At 36.4% G+C, this 18,985-nt stretch overlaps 1 protein-coding gene across 4 annotated transcripts in view; it reads right to left on the bottom strand.

The window, feature by feature from the left end:
* CD82 (CD82 molecule) overlaps positions 1 to 18,985 on the bottom strand; it is a 73,196-nt gene that overhangs the window by 19,514 nt on the left and 34,697 nt on the right. For 3 of the 4 annotated variants that reach the window (XM_087951272.1, XM_026664662.2, XM_087951271.1), the window contains exon 2: positions 16,295 to 16,381. In XM_087951272.1, the coding sequence (XP_087807398.1) occupies positions 16,295 to 16,357 (63 nt within the window). In that variant the 5' untranslated portion in view covers positions 16,358 to 16,381. Of the gene's footprint in view, positions 1 to 16,294; positions 16,382 to 16,771; positions 16,881 to 18,985 lie in introns of those variants that run through there. The other variant, XM_087951270.1, reaches the window with a different exon arrangement.

Here is an 18,985-nt window from a genome sequence, read left to right as displayed (position 1 = left end):
GCTAAAAATAAGAATTAGCACTGACTTGGTACTTACTCAACCAGAGAATCTCTAACTTACGACTTTGCCAGAACCCTTCCAATTTTCTCACCAGATTAGGCCAAGCATTCTCTTTAACATAACATTAAAAATTGGGGAAACAAACAATGACTGCCATTTTTCTATTTTCATATCACAGTTCTTCTCTCTTTCCACACACCCCCACCCCATTTTTTGGCTTCTAGAATCATACAAATGTCTCTGGGCACTCAGGAAAATCCGTATTTATGATGTGCAATTCAACAAAGGTAGCTTACAGTTCCATTCAGCCTTTATAGCCAGTGAAGTTCCCTGTTTCAGTTAAAGAGTGACATACATAAACAGAAGTATAAACTAATTGCTGAGATCATCACATTTTCTTTGAGATCTTTTTTTAAAATTAATACTTAGATTTTAAATGAATGGAGAAGTGTGCTTTAATTTTCTACATGGGTAACCAATCCACCATGCAAACCTTCCTGAACAGGTACAAACTCAAATATTCAGTGAGAACTAATTTCAAGTTTAAAAGAATTCAAATGACCAGCTGTCTGCAAAGAATATAAATCCTTCCATTCCCTACCATCCAGTCAGAACTGAAGAAGCTTTTTGGATGAGAAGCGAAACGTCTTCAAAGAAAAACCAGAAAGTCCGGTTGCCTCTTGAAAAATGCACCTTTGGGACAACCATGACCTGGATGACTGAAAATCTCCATAGATATTCAAGTTTATAATTTGCTGTGCACCTCTACTTTTAAGGCAGAAGAATTAGATGACAGCTATGTGCATAGGCTTAGCAACATTCCATAAGTTCTCAAACACCCCTTCTCTTTCTAGCATGTCATTAAACTCAGACCGATTACTATACTTATAATAAAGTACACAATGGAGTTACACCCTTTGTATGAATGATAAGAATACAAGGAAACAGCTAAAGGACAACTAAACATGTATAATTGTATAGAAACAGGAAGCAACTCTGCAGTCCCTTACAAAGGATACTTATGCTAAATATTTGCCTACCAAACAAATTCAATGAGGCTACAAATCATACAACAGTCATACCAGCAGTAAATCCGGTGGCACAGTGCCACATCTTGGCAAGCAGGTTGCAAACACACTGCAGTGCAGCAGTGTGCTGTAAATGGCTGCCAGCTGGCAAACTCCACCCATCATCATAAGTTGCCATCAGCACACAGTTGAGAACAGGGCAGCAATTATTATGCTGCTCTAACCCATTTTTACTCAGCTAATCGCAAATCATTCCTGGGGATGGATAAATAAATCTGGACCATTCTGTAGACTTCCATGTCAAAACAGAGTTCAGCTGCAGGACAATAAAGACCTCAACAATGGAGGAATCCCAATTCCATCACTAGAAAATAAAACTCAAGATTTCTTTGTATTACAGCTCCTCTGTATAGGGGATGAAATTGAATAATGTTAAAACTGACAACTGTTAAATTGTATTCCAGGGTTTATTTTGTGATTAAATAAAAGCATCAGGATTTTGCAAATTGTTTCCTAGGACGAACAGTAAAGAAAAAAAAAAGTATACTGTGTTTAACAGAACGAATAGCACAATGTTGCATTCCACAAGACATCAGAAAGGATTCATCTTAACAGAAACCAAAAGAAAAGTGTACCCTGATCCTTTTTCCTCCCTCCAACCTGGATTCTCAAATTCTCCTTCCTTATTCCCATGACAAGGAGATTCCACTCTGGGAAATGTAAAATTCCAAATGAGGAATTTTTCACGGTTAGAAGACTTGCCTACATAACATGATACTGCAGTTATGGTCATTTGAGTTACAATCCTGGAGCAGTAACTAAATTAACCGTTTTGAACACAAGTGAGAACCCCTGCTATATTATACCCCTAGAAGGCTGTTTGTTGCCAAGCAAGAGAAAGAAAGCCAAATGCACAATGTCCTCCTTGGTGATCCTTGACTTCATTTAGTGACCATTCAAAGTTACAAAAGTGACTTACGACCACTTTTCACACTGATGGCCATTGCAGCATCCACATGGTCACGAGATTTACATTTGGATGCTTGACAACTAGTTCATATGTATGATGGTTGCCATGTCCCAGGGTCATGTGATCAGTGGTGGGATTCAATTGTTTTTACTACCAGTTCTGTGGGCGTGGCTTGGTGGGCATGGCAGGGGGAGGATACTGTAAAATCTCCAGTCAGAGGTCTCCATTTGCCGGTTCCCCGAACTACTCAAAATTTCCGCTACTGGTTCTCCAGAACTGGTCAGAACCCGCTGAATACCACCTCTGCATGTGACCAACTTTTGTGACCTTCTGATAAGCGAAGTCAATGGGGAAGCCAGATTCACTTAACAACCGTGTTACAAATTTAATCACTGCACTTAACAAATGATTCACTTAACAAATGTGGCAAGAAAAGTTGTAAAATGGGACAAAACTCACTTAACAAATTTCTCACTTAGCAACATAAATTCTGGGCTCCATTGTGGTCGTAAGTTGAAGACTACCTGTATAAATTGGACCATCAACACAATGTTGTGGTCTGCAATCTTAAAAGCTACCAGCTTCTCTCTTTTGGTCCATCCAGATTTTCTATTTACCTCTCCTAGCCCTCTTACTGTCCACCCGCCCTCATTTTTCCCATAAAGAATGTTAATGCAAAATTTGAGGTGCCTCTAACCACGTTGTATCCTGTGCCTTCATCATACAATTTTGACCACATCATGACAATTATTCAGGATTTGAGAAAAATATATGACTAATGCATTTTACAAAGGAAAATAGGTGACTAATTAAATTATAGCAGAGGGTTTGTTTGTTTTTAACAGCTGGGTGGGAATGTTTCCTCTCTGGAAAGAACAACAAATTTCTGAGCAAAAAAGTGTAGCATAAAAAAAGATGTACCAGCATTTAAATATGTAAATATGCCTGCAATGATATATGTAGTGGGACAATTTCATGACTTAAAAAAAAACCTTTAAAAACCCCCTCACACCTACTCATAATGAATTGAGAGAAATAGAACAGCTTTAATTTTGCAATGGGCAGAACAATTACAAGAAGTGTTGTTCCTTTAATAAAACACAGTATCGTGTTCAGCAAAAGCTTATGAACTAGAACACTAACAGCAATAGAGAAAAAAAGAAAACACAAGGGCAGCGTTGAATACACTGATTCACTGTGTGGCAAAGTAGAGCTATTATATTTGGATTACAAAAATCTAGATGACTATTACATGACAGCAAAGAGACATTTCTTTATCTTGTTCGTAGGATTTACTGACTGTAAAAATTTTTGCAGCCTAGGTATAGTTATCCAAGAAACACTATGTGAAATATGAACAGCAATCTTCTTTTAATATTGCAATGTGCCAACAACACTTTAAAATGCAGAGACTAAGATCTTTCCAGCTGTGGTTCTGAAATGACTTGGATGCTGTTATTGCTTTGGTTGCCAAGGTTGTGTTTGTACACTACTTGCAATACTGTTGAGTGAAATAAGTTACACACTCATAAATAACATTCTGGCAAGTCCCCCCGAGTCTGTTCCCTGTGCCCATATGCTACTCCAGATAATATAAACTGTACTTTGGGACATGTGCAGAATGCTTCATGTGTACAGCTGAGACTGCTAACCAGCCCTGCAGCTTTCAGTTTAAAAGGTAAATGGTCAAGAGGCTTTTTATAAATGTAATTGCTCATGACTCATATCTCCAGAACTATGGATAGATAATATTCATTATACCAGATTATGTGAAACAAGTTTTTGATTATAACTATGTCTTGGGTAGCCTTGAGGACACACTAACTCAAAAAGCAATGGGCTGAGTAAATGATCATAGCTTAGCTGCCATCACAATGACCAGTAGACAAGGTGTGGTTTCCAAAACCCAACACTGAAACTCACTAGTGATGAATCCATCTGATCTAGTAGATTTCCTCTTAACCCTTCTGCAATGGACAGCAGTTATGTGTATAATGCATCAGGAGGGGCTTCTTACACCATAAGCATTACAAATTCCAAGATAGGTCTATCATCTCAAATGGTTTGTACCAGCAGTAATAAAGAGTAGTTCACATAGATACCTCATTGATCATCATAGGATGAAAAAATAAATCCTCTGCACACTTGCCTGTGAACTCAATAAAATCTCATCACTGAGAAAATAAGACATTGTCCTATTAAGGTGTCACACAAATAAAAGTCTAGCTTGTTTATTAATTCATCATTCATTACCCACAAGATTCTGATTCAGATTCCCCTAGGCTGCCATGCCTTAAAATGGGATAAAAGCCCAGATTTCCAAATCTTAAGGCAAATTGTAGAGCCATGATAGGAGCCAAAGAGAAGAACCCCGGAAACCAGCTTCTTCCTATAGTCTAACCAGTGGAAAGTTTTAATGGAAAGAATTCCAGTCGTCTATTCTCCTTGGGCTTCTTCCTCCCTGCTACTTGTTTCCTTCTTCAGCCAGCCCTCAAGAGACTTCCCACTTCTTTCTGTGCGTGCTGTGGGAAAATACTTTGCTGCTCAGCTCTGGAGTTATTCAATCACACAGCTTTCATCCACCTCCTGTCAGTTCAGAGCCATCTCAACAGAGCTCCAAGAACATACTTGGCTTCACTAACTAAAGTCAGAGGGAAGGGAAAGCTGGGAGGGAGAGACTGAAAATATCTACTTCGCTGAACTGCTGCAGTGATCCAACCACAAGCAGGGATTATCAGAAGACAATGCTCTTCTGTAGACCATTGTAGATTGACAGCTTCTTCTTCTCAATCATTCAGTTTAAGTTCCTTGAAGTGCCTTTCACCGTTTGCTGTTTGACATGAAAAAGTTGCCACAGAGACTGGTATCATGTGCCACCTAAAGCATCAACATTCAAAACATTTTTAAACATCAAGTAAACCTGAATTACCTGTCTTGCTGGTAATCAAAATAGGATGTTGAAAATAACTTGCTGGTTTTGTCCCACACACCCTACAAGGAAATGTATGTGCCATCCCAACCTCCGTGTCCTATTTCCTACAGTAACATTTAATTTAAGGTATGTATCTTAAACACAGTGTATGTCATTTCCCTGCCATACACCTATGGATAATGATGAACTAGGGAGAAAGAAGCATGTTTTTTGTGAGAGATGACCTAACCAAATATTATTTTACTAAATATTTATTTTCTTTTGCATCACAATTTTTATCTCCAACTAGGTTATTCAAGGAGGCTACACCTTAACCTAATATCACCCAACTGGTCCCTGACTTAATATCCATAATATCCAGTAGTCGTATAGATAATTTTCGGCTGCAGATTTGCTTTAATTCCTATATCTTCCATTGCCACAGTTTATTAGCATTGCATTAGATTCCAACAACACTAGAAGATGTTTAAGATATAAGAACAGTATTCGTATCCTGAGAAGCTCAGACTAGTCTACAGCAAAAAAAGACTCAGTAATTACACACACTCTCCAAACGAAGCATTATGATCTTTTGAAAGCAAACATAAATACAATGGATACTCTGTTAAAGAGCTTCTGAACACAGGCTTGCTATATACAGGAATTAGCTGTGTCGTCCATTAGTCTGAGGACAAGTTCAAATGGGTATGCAATGAATTTTACATCGCCTACTGATACAAATTCAGTCCTATCCCCTTGTAACAATTTCTTTTTAAAGAGCGTTTTCTTTTGTATGCTAAAACCATGTATAAATGACCTTTGGTCCTTGGCAGCCTTAAATGGAATGCTGATTGCTCAAAAGTTAAAAACAACAAAGCATACAGCAAAAAGAGGGGAGTGGGGAAATAGTGCAGAAAGCAAATTGAAAAGCAGCTCCAGATGTGTGCCAGATGCACTATCTGGGCAAGTTATGTTGTAGGCAAGCTCTACACAGCCTAGAGTTAGAAAGTGGCAGAAGGAGGTTATCCACAACTTGAGAAAGCAAACCTCTCATTTTACCTAGCGATTTAGTGGAGTTGTGGGTCAGCACTAAGCCTATAAAAGGGATGTACAATTACAAGGATGGAAAGGCTCAAATCTCAAAGCAATACTGCAAGTGAAATCTCAATACCACAAACATCTTCTGCAACGAAAGTGCTCTAGATCCAAATGGCATCTGAATCTCACTTGATTTTTCATTTTGCTATGTCCCTCTATTCATCACTGGGAATTGGGTGGTCATATAATTTTTTTTTAAATGTTATGATTTCTACCATTTTACATTATTTTTTAGGCATTTCTTGTAATGTTAAGCCACTGTTAAGATCCGTTTAAGTAATAATCCTTCTTTGAAGGATGTCAAAGAATGTATTTTTATTAAAAGCTTCTTTTCTTAATATAAAATAAAAAAAATAAAAATAAAAACAATGGAAAAGGGGAGAAGAGAAGAGGATAGGAGACAGAGTGAGGGAAGAAAGAAACAAAAAACAATAACTTTTTCTGATGCAGTAAGATGCATAATAAAGTATCAACATTTTAGTTATACCAAATAATATCTATTAGCCATTTCTATAGTGGTAACCCATTTAATTGTCAAAACTTCCTTTCCCCCCTCTTTCATGCAGAAAGCCCAGAAGTGGTTCCAAGTAACCACAACATTATTTACATTCTTGTCCCTAATTAGTCCAGTCAAGTTCGCCATCCCTACTAATACCATTATCTTTTCAATCCACTCCATTGTAGGAGTTAAGGCTTCTTTCCATTTCTGGTCATATAAACATTTTACAGCCCTTTCAAGCTTTTCCAGTATCTGAAACTACATTGACTGAAAATAATGTTCCCCAAGCGTGGCAATTTCCAGACACATGGACTTCAACTTCTAGAATTCCCCAGTTGGCATCACCATTGCTCAGGAACTCTGCGAGTTAAAATCAAAACATCTAGATGTTGCCAAACCTGAGAAATCTTTACCTAGAAGAATAAACTGCAAGAGAAAGATGAATCAGAATGTCCATAAAAGGCAACTGAATTTTTTTTTTTTTACTGAGAAATAGATGTTGGAAAATAGGTCATACTGCCTAGAGTTTTGATCCTACTATCAAACATTTCATCACATATTATTTTGAAATGGAACATATGGCTCACTAGTCATTATAAATACAATTAACTAACAAACATGGCACTTCAAAATAATGTCTTAAAGGCAACTGATGACAATTATACTGCCATTCTCAGCTTTCCAAAAATGAGAGATTAATATTTGAATATATTGGCGAATATTGAATGATCCTATTGAAATACCTAATTTTTAGGGACCTTTGAATAAGATGTTCACAAAACCTTGTTAGAAATATGAATTCTTTATTTGCTTTAATTTTGTTATGTAAAAAATTAAAGTTACTGGACTGAATTCAACAATATTTAAAGAAAAGCAAGAACCAAATGCTTAGCAAATCATACTGCAGCAATGAGATCAAAAGGTTATTTAGTAACTTAAATACAGCACTTGCCATGCTGTTGTGTTAACATTTATGCTGCTGGTGGGAAAACAGATAATCAGAGTAAATGACAAGTGCAGTCAAACAATTAGACCCCTTAAATAATGACTGTCAAAGGGGAAAAAAGATGAAAGGACATCCATATATTTGAAAAAAAAGATGTCAAGATCAGGTACTCCTTAAAGTGTGGGGAAAAACCCAACAGACTGTTAAACTATGGGATAGCTCTTCTTTCACCTGGGATTATACTGTCTAGTAATGTTAGCACATTTTATGGTTGGATTTCAATAATGACCAGGCCTTGGAATAGATTAGTGGAGATTTATGGTATAAGGACCCTTACTTCCATCCCCCATTAATCTACAGGTGAAACTAAAAAAAAATAGAATATCATGCAAAAGTTCATTTATTTCAGTAATGCAACTTAAAAGGTGAAACTAATATATGAGATAGACTCATTACATGCAAAGCAAGATAGTTCAAGCCATGATTTGTCATAATTGTGATGATTATGGCTTACAGCTCATGAAAACCCCAAATCCACAATCTCAGAAAATTAGAATATTACATGCAATCAATAAAACAAGGATTGTACATAGAACAATATCGGACCTCTAAAAAGTATAAGCATGCAGATGTACTCAGTACTTGGTTTGGGCCCCTTTTGCAGCAATTACTGCCTCGATGCGGCATGGCATGGAAGCTATCAGACTGTGGCACTGCTGAGGTGTTATGGAAGACCAGGATGCTTCAATAGCAGCCTTCTGCTGTTCTGCATTGCTCGGTCTCATGTCTCTCATCTTTCTCTTGGCAATGCCCCATAGATTCTCTATGGGGTTCAGGTCAGGCGAGTTTTCTGGCCAATCAAGCACAGTAATCCCACGGTCATTGAACCAGATTTTGGTGCTTTTGACAGTGTGGGCAGGTGCCAAGTCCTGCTGGAAAATGAAGTCAGCATCCTCATACAGCTCGTCTGCAGAAGGAAGCATGAAATGCTCCAAAATATCCTGGTAGATGGCTGTGTTGACTCTGGACTTAATGAAGCACAGTGGACCAACACCAGCAGATGACATGGCTCCCCAAATCAACAGAGACTGTGGAAACTTCACACTGGACTTCAAGCATATTGCAGTGTGTGCCTCTCCATTCTTCCTCCAGACTCTGGGTCCTTGGTTTCCAAATGAGATGTAAAAGTTGCTCTCATCAGAAAAGAGGAGTTTGGATCACTGAGCAACAGACCAGTTCTGTTTTTCTTTAGCCCAGGTAAGACACTTCTGACGTTGTTTGTTGTTCAGGAGTGGCTTGACAAGAACAATACGACATTTGAAGCCCAGGATCCGTCTGTGTGTGGTGGCTCTTGATGCACTGACTCCAGCCTCAGTCCACTCCTTGTGAAAGTCCCCAACACTTTTGAATGGCCTTTTCCTTACAATCCTCTCCAGGCTGCGGTCATCCCTGCTGCTTGTGCACCTTTTTCTTCCACACTTTTCCCTTCCACATAACTTTCTATTAATGTGTTTGATACAGCACTTTGGGAACATTCAACTTCTTTTGCTATTACCTTTTGAGGTGGAGGGTGTCAATGATGGTTTTCTGCACAACTGTTAGGTCAGCAGTCTTTCCCATGATTGTGATTCCTACTGAACCAGACTGAGAGACCAATTAAAGGCTCAGGAACCCTTTGCAGGTGTTATGGCTTAATTAGCTGATTAGAGTGGGACACTTTGAGCCTAGAATATTGAACCTTTTCACAATATTCTAATTTTCTGAGATTGTGGATTTGGGGTTTTCATGAGCTGTAAGCCATAATCATCTCAATTATGACACATCACAGCTTGAACTATCTTGCTTTGCATGTAATGAGTCTATCTCATATATTAGGTTCACCTTTTAAGTTGCATTACTGAAATAAATGAACTTTTGCATGATATTCTAATTTTTGAGTTTCACCTGTACATAATCAAGAATAGGGTTTATAGAGCAGCACAGAGTAAGCATGTACAAGTAAGCTAAAGAATAATAATGCAGAACATGTACCTCTGCTTGTGTGTCACAGTGGATGAAGCCTATGGCAAAATAAATCATGCTGGGGGAAAAACAAACAGGGCTAGAACATAGAATGTATGAAGCATGAAGTGTGGGAACCTGGATATCAGCAAGAAAGAAATGAATGGAGCATTTAGATATTAATAACATCAGGGTCTGAAAATATCTACATTCAATTAGGTAAGTTTACAATATGCTATTCTGGAAATGGCAACATCAGAAGGAATGGAATGGAACTGGCAGTACAAAAGAAAACTCAAATAAATCGAACAATTCTGAGCAGCAAAAGTTAGAACAATAACTTTTTGAATCTAGATAACACTATCTATATATCACTCTCATTATGACCTTTACCTGGGCGAACAATGCAAAATATAGCTACAAGTTTTGAACCAAGCTACCTCAAATGGGCTAAATTACAGAATGTGTTCAAAATCTAGGATCCATGATTCTTGAATGAATGAAATTTGGGGAAGACATGGCTGCTTCAGTGCTATTAGCTGCTTTCACATGATATCCATTTTCAACATTCCATGGCAGTTTTCCAGGCAATCTTGCAATCCCTCCTTGACCCCAGCAGCAGGGAATTGACTCATCACATATGTCAGGCTAAGCCCAAGAATGATGTAAAACAGCAGTCCCCAACCTTTATGGCTTGGCAGCCTGGTGGGGGGAGAAGGGAACCAGGCCGTGCAAGCAGCAGGCTGGCACACAGGTGCATACATATTGGCCAGCCACTCATGCAGCTGGTTCCAAACAGGCCTGATAGTGGGCCACAGCCCAGGGATTGGGAACACCTGACATAGAACAATTCAGCCAGAATTCAGTTTGCCTACACAATAGACAGAATCTTGCCAGACTGAGCTTTACTACTCTCACTCTAACAAATATATTGGGAAATTCTAGCAAATGTTTATCCTTCCTCTCTTTTTTCTATCCAGCATTATGATCCATGGTCCACATTGCAGCAGAAACTAAGAATGTTGAAAACATGGTATATGCAGTAAGAGGTACCCCAAAGGATTCAATGAGCATGTAAGGTGTGGTGATGATTCATATCTTCTCTAAAGCAGTCAGTCATCAGAAATGGGAGGATTTGAAGGACATCAAGCAGGATGACAGGGATGACCTACCTTCCTCAATGGGTGGACATCCCTTTTCATTTCAATGTAGAAATATGCTCATCTGTCAAATTCATAAAATATGTCATCAAGTATACCACACAGGTAGTGATCAGGCGATTTTTGCACTGAACAGAGAAGACAAAATCATACAGTACTTGATAGGCAGATATAGTGAGCCCTCTGAAGCCATTGCAGCAATATTTGGATTTCGAATTCACAAGGGGAACTAACCATTGTTCATCTTTAAGTGCACCTTCCAAAACAGAATCAATATTCTTTCAATATGTTGCTGTGCAACAGAATAATGATATGAGGGAAGGACCACACTTTTACAAAAACACTGTATTATGTGAATACTCCAAGATTCTACACTTGGACTAATAGGAGATGGGAATGAAGGAAGACTGGGAGAATTTGGAAGAATGTTAACCATTTGCTGTTGCAATTTTCAGCAGCCTTTACCAGTTGTAAAACAAGGAAATGGTGCTGATGTGGAGAATTCAGGCATTAAAAAATAATACTTATGGAGACTTTTGTTAAGTTTCAATAGAAGGGAAACCTGTGGTAGAATCGGGAAAAAGGAAGATATTCAGAGTTCTTACTGGATGTTGGAAAATACAAAATTCAGAAAAATCAAAATGATTAAATAGGGCTACCTGAAGATATATATGGTTCTGTCAGCAAAAAGTATGGAAGAATGTGTAAATTTCACCTACCACATTTGACAATCCTGTAGAACTGTTTTCAGAGAACTCTACAATGGTTCCCTCAATGAAATAAGGATAAAAATAATCCACATGCATTAGCTGGAATGATTAAATATTATTGTTCCTTTAATGCATTCAGTGAAGGAGCTAGTGCTATTCATTTTCCATAGCATGGAAGATAGAATCTCTTGCCATTTTAATAAGGAATTTTAATTAGGAATCTTCCAAGAGTTTGAAATTGGGATGATTGTGGAAGAACTCCCCAGTAATGTCATTGTAGCAAAGATAAACTTTGATGCATGCAAAAAATGACATTGTCCTGATTCCAAGAATTACACTCAATTTATCAGAAGGTTCCTCTTCAGTGGGCAGTTCTGAATTCATTCATGCTTTGCTGTCACTATATATAAAGAGGGAGAACAAACCATGGAGAATGATTTATCTGGAGAAACCAGTATTCCAGCATAGTCAGCTGTATGTGGCAGATCAATCACAATTGTTGTCATCAAAAGTATCCTTTGTTAAATAAGAAGCATCTATATTTGTGTCTTGTTACAGATCTTTCTTCTTTAATAAAATGATGGTTTCATTTTCTTTAATTTTAAAACCAAAACAGCACCAATTACTGTTTGTTTAAGTAAGGAAATATCTCTAAAAGGGTGACCCAATGGATCACAGGTTGTTTTGTCCAAGATATACAGCCAAATGTCACAATTTCCAACATTTATGCAGGAACAAAAGATACATTTGAAGAAGAAATAAAGCAGTTCTGTGCCGACATTCATAAAGTGCTACATCAAGTGCCAATATATATACAGTATTCATTATGGAATAGTCCAACATCAAAATTGATGAATGTCACATGAATACATGGCATCCCAAAATGGACTGTACTACAACCAAACCGATTACATCTTATACAGCCAACAGTGGGGGGAAAAAACATATTTCTTTACTTTTGCTGCAGACTGTGGTTTGGACCACAACTATTTGTAGCCAAAGTCTGTTTCAGATTCAAATTTGAACACCCAGGAAATATGATACCAAAAAGAAAAAAGAAATTATGTTCAGCTGAAATTAAGGAACAATACCAATTTGCTTAATTAGATAAGAGAAAGGAAAAAATGAAAAACATCAATAAACCAGTTCAATAAACCAGTTCAGAAACATGTTGCATATACACATTAAAAAACCTGAAAACAAGGAAATAAATGGTGAGCAAAAGAAACTATCCAGATCGCTGAACCAAAAAGAAAGCTAAAATTATGGGCAATAGAGATGAGGCAAAACAGCTAAATGAAGAAGTTTAACATAAAACTAGAAAAAATAATAAAATTAGATTTCACAGAACATGCATGTAAATTTCAAAATTATGTATATTTATCCTTCATTGACTATGGTAAAACTGTTCATTGCACTAAATATGAAAAATTATGGAAATACCTAAAAGAAAAGGGCATTCCAAAACTCCTGATTCACTTCTACTATTCTATCAGTTTTTCTATTAAATTTATATATTGAGGCAGTATTGAGGAACTTTAATTTAGATGACTTGAAAATTGAAATAAAAGCATTTAAGATATCCAGATGACATTGCTATACTGTAAAACCGAATAAGGTATAAAAGTGCAAGCAGAAATTAAAAAGACAAGATTTCTTCTGAACATCAAAAACAATATAGTTGTGATGATAACTGCAAGATAAAAATTAATCAGTTCAGGATTTTATTTTCCTCAGGATCAAAACTGAATAAACAAAGACCTCAAAGTTAAACAATGGGAGCGCTGCAATGACAATCATGGAAATGATTTCAAAAAGCATTGTTTTGATACCAAAAGCAGAATAATGAACTCTATCATTTTTTCCTGTCACTACCTACAGTTGCAAAACACCGTTTGGATAATAAGAAAAGTAGAGTGGGGGGGGGGACCTAGACTCCCTCAAATTATGGGTTTGGAGATGATTATCTACATACCTTGGACGGCAAAAATGATGAACAAGAAGATCACATTGAACCAGAAATATCACTGGAAGCTAAGATTACCAAGCTAAGGCTGTCTTATTTTGATCATGTCATATATTAGAATTCCTTTGAAAAATCAATTATACTAGGAACAATTGAAGAAACAAAACAGGATCAGCAAATAACATTCTTGAGAGGTTCTATCAAGCAAAATACTGCTTTAAACCTAGAAATATTAAATAAAGTTGTAAAATATTAGAAAGAATTTAGAATAATCTATGAAGTTGGATGTGACTGAACTGATGAAAAGAAACAAGCGGAGTAACCACTTCAATATGATGGTGCTTTCTGAAATGTGAGGTATGCATTTCATCTCAATAAAAATAATTTGATGGTGGTGTTTTCTAATATGGTGTACAATGATAAAACAATGAAAATATCTTATTATTCCTAACAACTAGCAGAATATTTATAGGTCTGAATTCAGCTATTAATGCAAAAACATCAACAAATCAGAAACAATATATATTTCACATCTCATGTTTATTTCCAGTTTGTGATTCACCATATTTTATCATGACAAATGCAAAAGTGTAATCTAGATAAAATAACTAGAGTTAGTCTTGGTGAAATAAATAAAAATAAAATAATAATAAAGCTAGAAATAAAACATACAAGTAAAATAGCTTCCTGTAATAATTTCCCCTGTACTTGGAGGTTCTAAATAGACTTGCCAGCATCTTCATTTCTTTATTATCTTTATCCTTTATTATCATTTAAAAGTTAATTTAACACATTTTATTCTTATAAACAGCCAGGAAAAAAAACATGGGTTATAAAATCTTCTTTAGAATATACTCAACTTTTAATTAGCTAAAATACTGTAGAAATAAGTTAGAAATCCACAGTGTGGGTAGTATTTGATTGGCAGTCTTCTGAAGCAGGAATATGGTAATAATAATAATATACGTAAACTGATTATTAAAAAAAAAACATAACACAGTCATCAAAATGATTCTCTGGAACATCTGTAAAAATTTTAATTAATTGAAAATTTAATTAATAAACTTTTAATTGTGCCAGCAATTAAAAACTGAACACAAGAGTTGAAAACAGTAGTAGAAAACAAGGGGGTTAAAATATTGTATGATTTCTGAATACAGATCGATAATCTTGGTTCATAATGCATCAGATATAACTGTGGCTGAAAAAAAGAAACTATGGGTAATTGATGTGGCAATACCAGAGGATAGTACAATAGAAAGCAAAGAATTGGAGAAGATCACAAAGTATTAAGATCTAAAAACTGAAAGATTATGGGCCTAAGCCTGCCATAATGATCCCAGTGTTTTTGGCATGCTAGGTGCCATACCAAAAATTCCTGGATGGCACTTAGAAAACCTGCATATTGACAAAAATTGTATCCATCAATTGCAAATAGCCACTCTGCTTGAACTGCATATATTATGCAATATGACATTCCAGGTTCTTGAGAAGAACTCAATGCTTTTGAAGACCAACACCAGCTAAAGAAGTGGCAGCTATGGATTCACATTCTTGTGAACAGATAATAATATAACAATTCCTCCAAACTTTTCATACCAAGCCCATATTGGTGCTGGCTGCATAGAGCCATAATTTAGCAACTTCTGGAGACCTCCTATGTGGCACCTTTTGCATAAATTTATGTCTTAATTAAAAAATCAAGGTATTAATACTTTGTCAAAGGAACTCATCTAGAAAGAGAGTGAAAGGGGAAATTGTCGATATCTGTGATTAGATCACTGCAAGAGCAGCAGAGATATATCAGTTAACTATATTATGGCCCTCTGCAACTAAATAGCGACATAAAGAGCTTTGACGCAGACATCATCTTTAAGAAGAGTTGGCCTTTATGTCTAGTCTTTTTTTTTTCCTGATTTTTTGTCCTAGAAATAGATTTACTGCTTATCTTGACTACTGCAATGAACATTGTTTTGAAATGGGCTTGATTAACATGCATTGGCCATCGATTTGGCTGTGTGTCAAAGAGAGTGTACAACACACAAAACACTTAAGCCAAAACTTTTATAGATAATACACAATCAATACCATGTCTTTTTTTCCTTTGAGAATTATTTTATATGAGAAAAATTATTCATTATTCCAGCTAATTAACAAGTTACTGAGTTGTGAAATAAGACCATTAACATAATATTTTGATGATTTCAATAATACCAAAATGCTAAATAAGTCTGAAATCCTTAATGAACTTTAATCATCCAGTCCACATTGTTGTAATCCAATTCAATATATCTTCATAGAGTTGATTAGCTTAGATTGCATAAAATATTTCTATTATTTTATTATTCATTTGCAATGTGCCCTTTATATTGGTCATCATAAAACAAATATCCTATAGGTAAGATGGTATCCTGACTACAGTTAACAATATATCTGAATACAATAGCATTTTAATACCCTCCCAAATGTTTGGGGTCCCAGAAGTCATTAACTATTCATCCCAGTGGCCAGGGCCATGGTTACTGAGGCTATTTCCTAAACATTTGGAGACCATCATGTTGCCCAATTCTTCTTTTGAGTAATGTTTTTAGGGGGGAAACCCTTAATGCCCAGATTGTTACCCAGCCCTCCATATCGTCAATATTGCTAAATATTCCTCCATTCAACTGAATATAAACAAATTTATTTTTCCCCATATAATAATTAAACATCCCATTCAGTTTATGCCTTGTGCTGGTGCCCTATAGCAATGATTTTGTGATAGCTGGAACCCTTGTTTCTAATAAGTCTTATAATTTACTTGTGCTATTAGGCTAGGAAAGAGAAGAGAAACTTATGGCCCACCAAATGGTGCTGAACTGTGACTCTCAGAATACTCAGTATGTGTCATCAATGGTGAGGAATGAGCTAGGAGAATTTCAGCAACATCTGGAGGGCCACAGATTCACTTCTCCTGGCATAATGCTAATTTAAAAACCGTGTAGATTCTATCTGCAAATACTTACAAAGAAAAGAAGGTTGAAGAGGAAAAGAAAATATTTTGTGACTTTCAGGCAGCCTGACGCCATCTTTCTTCTTATTATTATTCAGACCTAGGAAGTAGAAAGAACTAAATGAATAGCCATCTTTGATATTATTCTGCTCTTCTCACCCACCCCGACTGCATACAAGATATGCCAGGTAACCCAACATAGGATTCACATTGTCTTTCCTTTCTGGTATTTGTTTTCCAATAGATGGTTTGATCTGTTAAAAGGAAACATTCTTAGATTTCCCCCTATTCAAAATTTGCTCGGAACTCAAAAAAAGAAAGAAACCTCTTCCAACTATACCCAAACAGAAATGAAACAGCTGTGCAATGTGCCTTAGCTTGTGTTGATATTTCAAAGTTGAAGACCAATGCTGAATAGAGACAATGCGTATTTGTTTTACCTAGTCAATCATCAGAGACTTTCACTTTCTATGACTCACCAAAAACTTACCTTTTCCGTAGCTGTTAAAATAGGAAATCAGCTGGCAATTCTCATGACCCATATTGAGCAACTAGAATCTGACAACATCCTTAATGACCTTCCATAACAATGCAACAGGAAATAAAACATGACAGTCTTAAGAGCAGCTAGCCCTTCAACCACCAGCAGATCAGATCAGAGCTTCCTTGTGTGAAATAACCATTCAGCAAAGGAAGGTGGAATAAAGCCAGATATGATGCTCCAGTCTAAAACCTGCTTCTAATCCTGTTAGGTTATTTAGGTCAATACCAAGATCAGAATGGAATTAGAACATCTTTCTCCCCCAGGCACTAGCACATTATATTATCTTACACATTATCTTATATACTACATTACATACTATGTATTATGTTCCATATTAAGGATGAAAATATTTAAACAGGATAAACAAATGGAAACACATTACTGAGAGTAGCTGAGTGAAACATGAATGCAGATAAGATGCTGTAGGATATGGTCAGCCTGTTTTCTAAAATTGGCATTTTCTATCTTAAGCGTTTCAGAAACAGCTCTTCTTCTTTCCAAGATAAATAAGGGGAGGGGGAGGAAGACAACTTAGGAAACATTTTCTTAAGTTTAAATTATATGCACATTGCAAAAAAAGAGTAATTGCTCCATGTATTTTAGTAGTGTAAGTATAGCTGCTATTTATACAAACAGAATTCCGTTGGGAGCGGGGCATCCACTCAAGTTACTGCTTGAGCAAAACTCAAGTGAAATTTGCAAATGCCACATTCGAGAATGATCTTCCAAATGGATAATCCTCAGCAAAACCCATAAGCCCCCAGAGTTTCTAACCAGCAGGAACAACAGCTTGGAATTCTGAGAACTGAAGTTCTAACACATCTGGGACATAATGTTGGGCATCAAAATGGTTTCCCATAGCTGATGGTATAATAGGATATTTTGTTTAGGACAATGCTAAATGCAGGATTTCTGGATATATTTAACCTGAAGTTCACACTATCGTGCATATCTTGTTTATTTGGGCTTTATCGGAAAAGATGTTTTTTTCTGTAGGTCGGAAGATGCAAATTCACAATCTATTCATTCTCATTTTGTAATATAAACCCAGCCAGCCTTTTTGGAAAAGCATACATCAATAAGACCAAACACATAGCATGTTTTGCTGCTCCACTTCTTTATTCCTCCACTGCCTCAGCTTCCAAACAGCCTACTGAAAGAAGTGTAAAAGATACTGTGGGAAAGGGAAAGAAGGGTATGACGAAATGTCCAGGTTTTTTTCCAATTAAAAAAAAAAAAAATTTCGAAAGCCTTTTCTGAATAGCTCCTCATGAACCCCAGGGAATCCATCAAAGCTACAGAAAACCGAATTAGCACTGCATTATTAGTCCAAATTCCTGTTTCACATGTTAATGCCCAGCTATCTTGTCCTGCAACATGCACAATATTACGAATACAAAAGGCCAACTTTGGACTTCATTCACAAAAATTGGTATAAGCATTTGCCCATAGATCAAACTCAACCTAGCTATAATCTGAAACGTTCCTAAACAGTATTAACTCCTCATGTCTCTTTAACAAACTATATTATCTTTAGCCCTAAGTTACTGAAAAAACCATCACAAATCTGTATCACCAGAATGTCACAGGTTCTTTTAACTATATTCAATTTACTGGACTCCATATCCAAAAGAGCCAACAACAACACAGGTCCCTAAACAACACATTCAAACAAGCATTCACAGCTATATTCACGACTTACTCCTACTCCACTCTTGCACACTACTCCTACTGCTACTTCTCATGAGTCCTATTAGTCCTACTCCTTGTGAGTTTTGCTAGAGAAAATTATTTCTTTCTAGCTGCTTCAGGCATACTTCCACATACAAATACCTCTTGCCTCTCCTCTCTTTCACATACCACGTTCTTTCAGCACAGCACATTATCCTGCTAATTGAGGAAAGGCTTAAAGCAGGCGTGTCAAACTCAAGGCCCGGGGACTGCATCTTAGGGGGCGTGCATAAGCGCACCAATGTGCCTACCATCCCTATCCTATTGTTTCTTTTTTTATTTTTCTTATATGTATCCATTTCATGTATTCATAACTATGTTTATACTTACACCTATTATATTATAATCACTTGAATGAATGAATGAATGAATGAATGAATGAATGAATGAACAAATAAATAAATAAATAAATAAATAAATAAATAAATA

The sequence above is a fragment of the Notechis scutatus genome, chromosome 1, assembly GCF_049901735.1.
Source record: "Notechis scutatus isolate UNSWTSFEM ecotype Mainland chromosome 1, rNotScu1.2, whole genome shotgun sequence".
NCBI classification, from domain to species: Eukaryota; Metazoa; Chordata; class Lepidosauria; order Squamata; family Elapidae; genus Notechis; species Notechis scutatus.
Note: the sequence above shows the minus strand (reverse complement) of the source record. Positions and strands in the feature narration are given on the sequence as shown.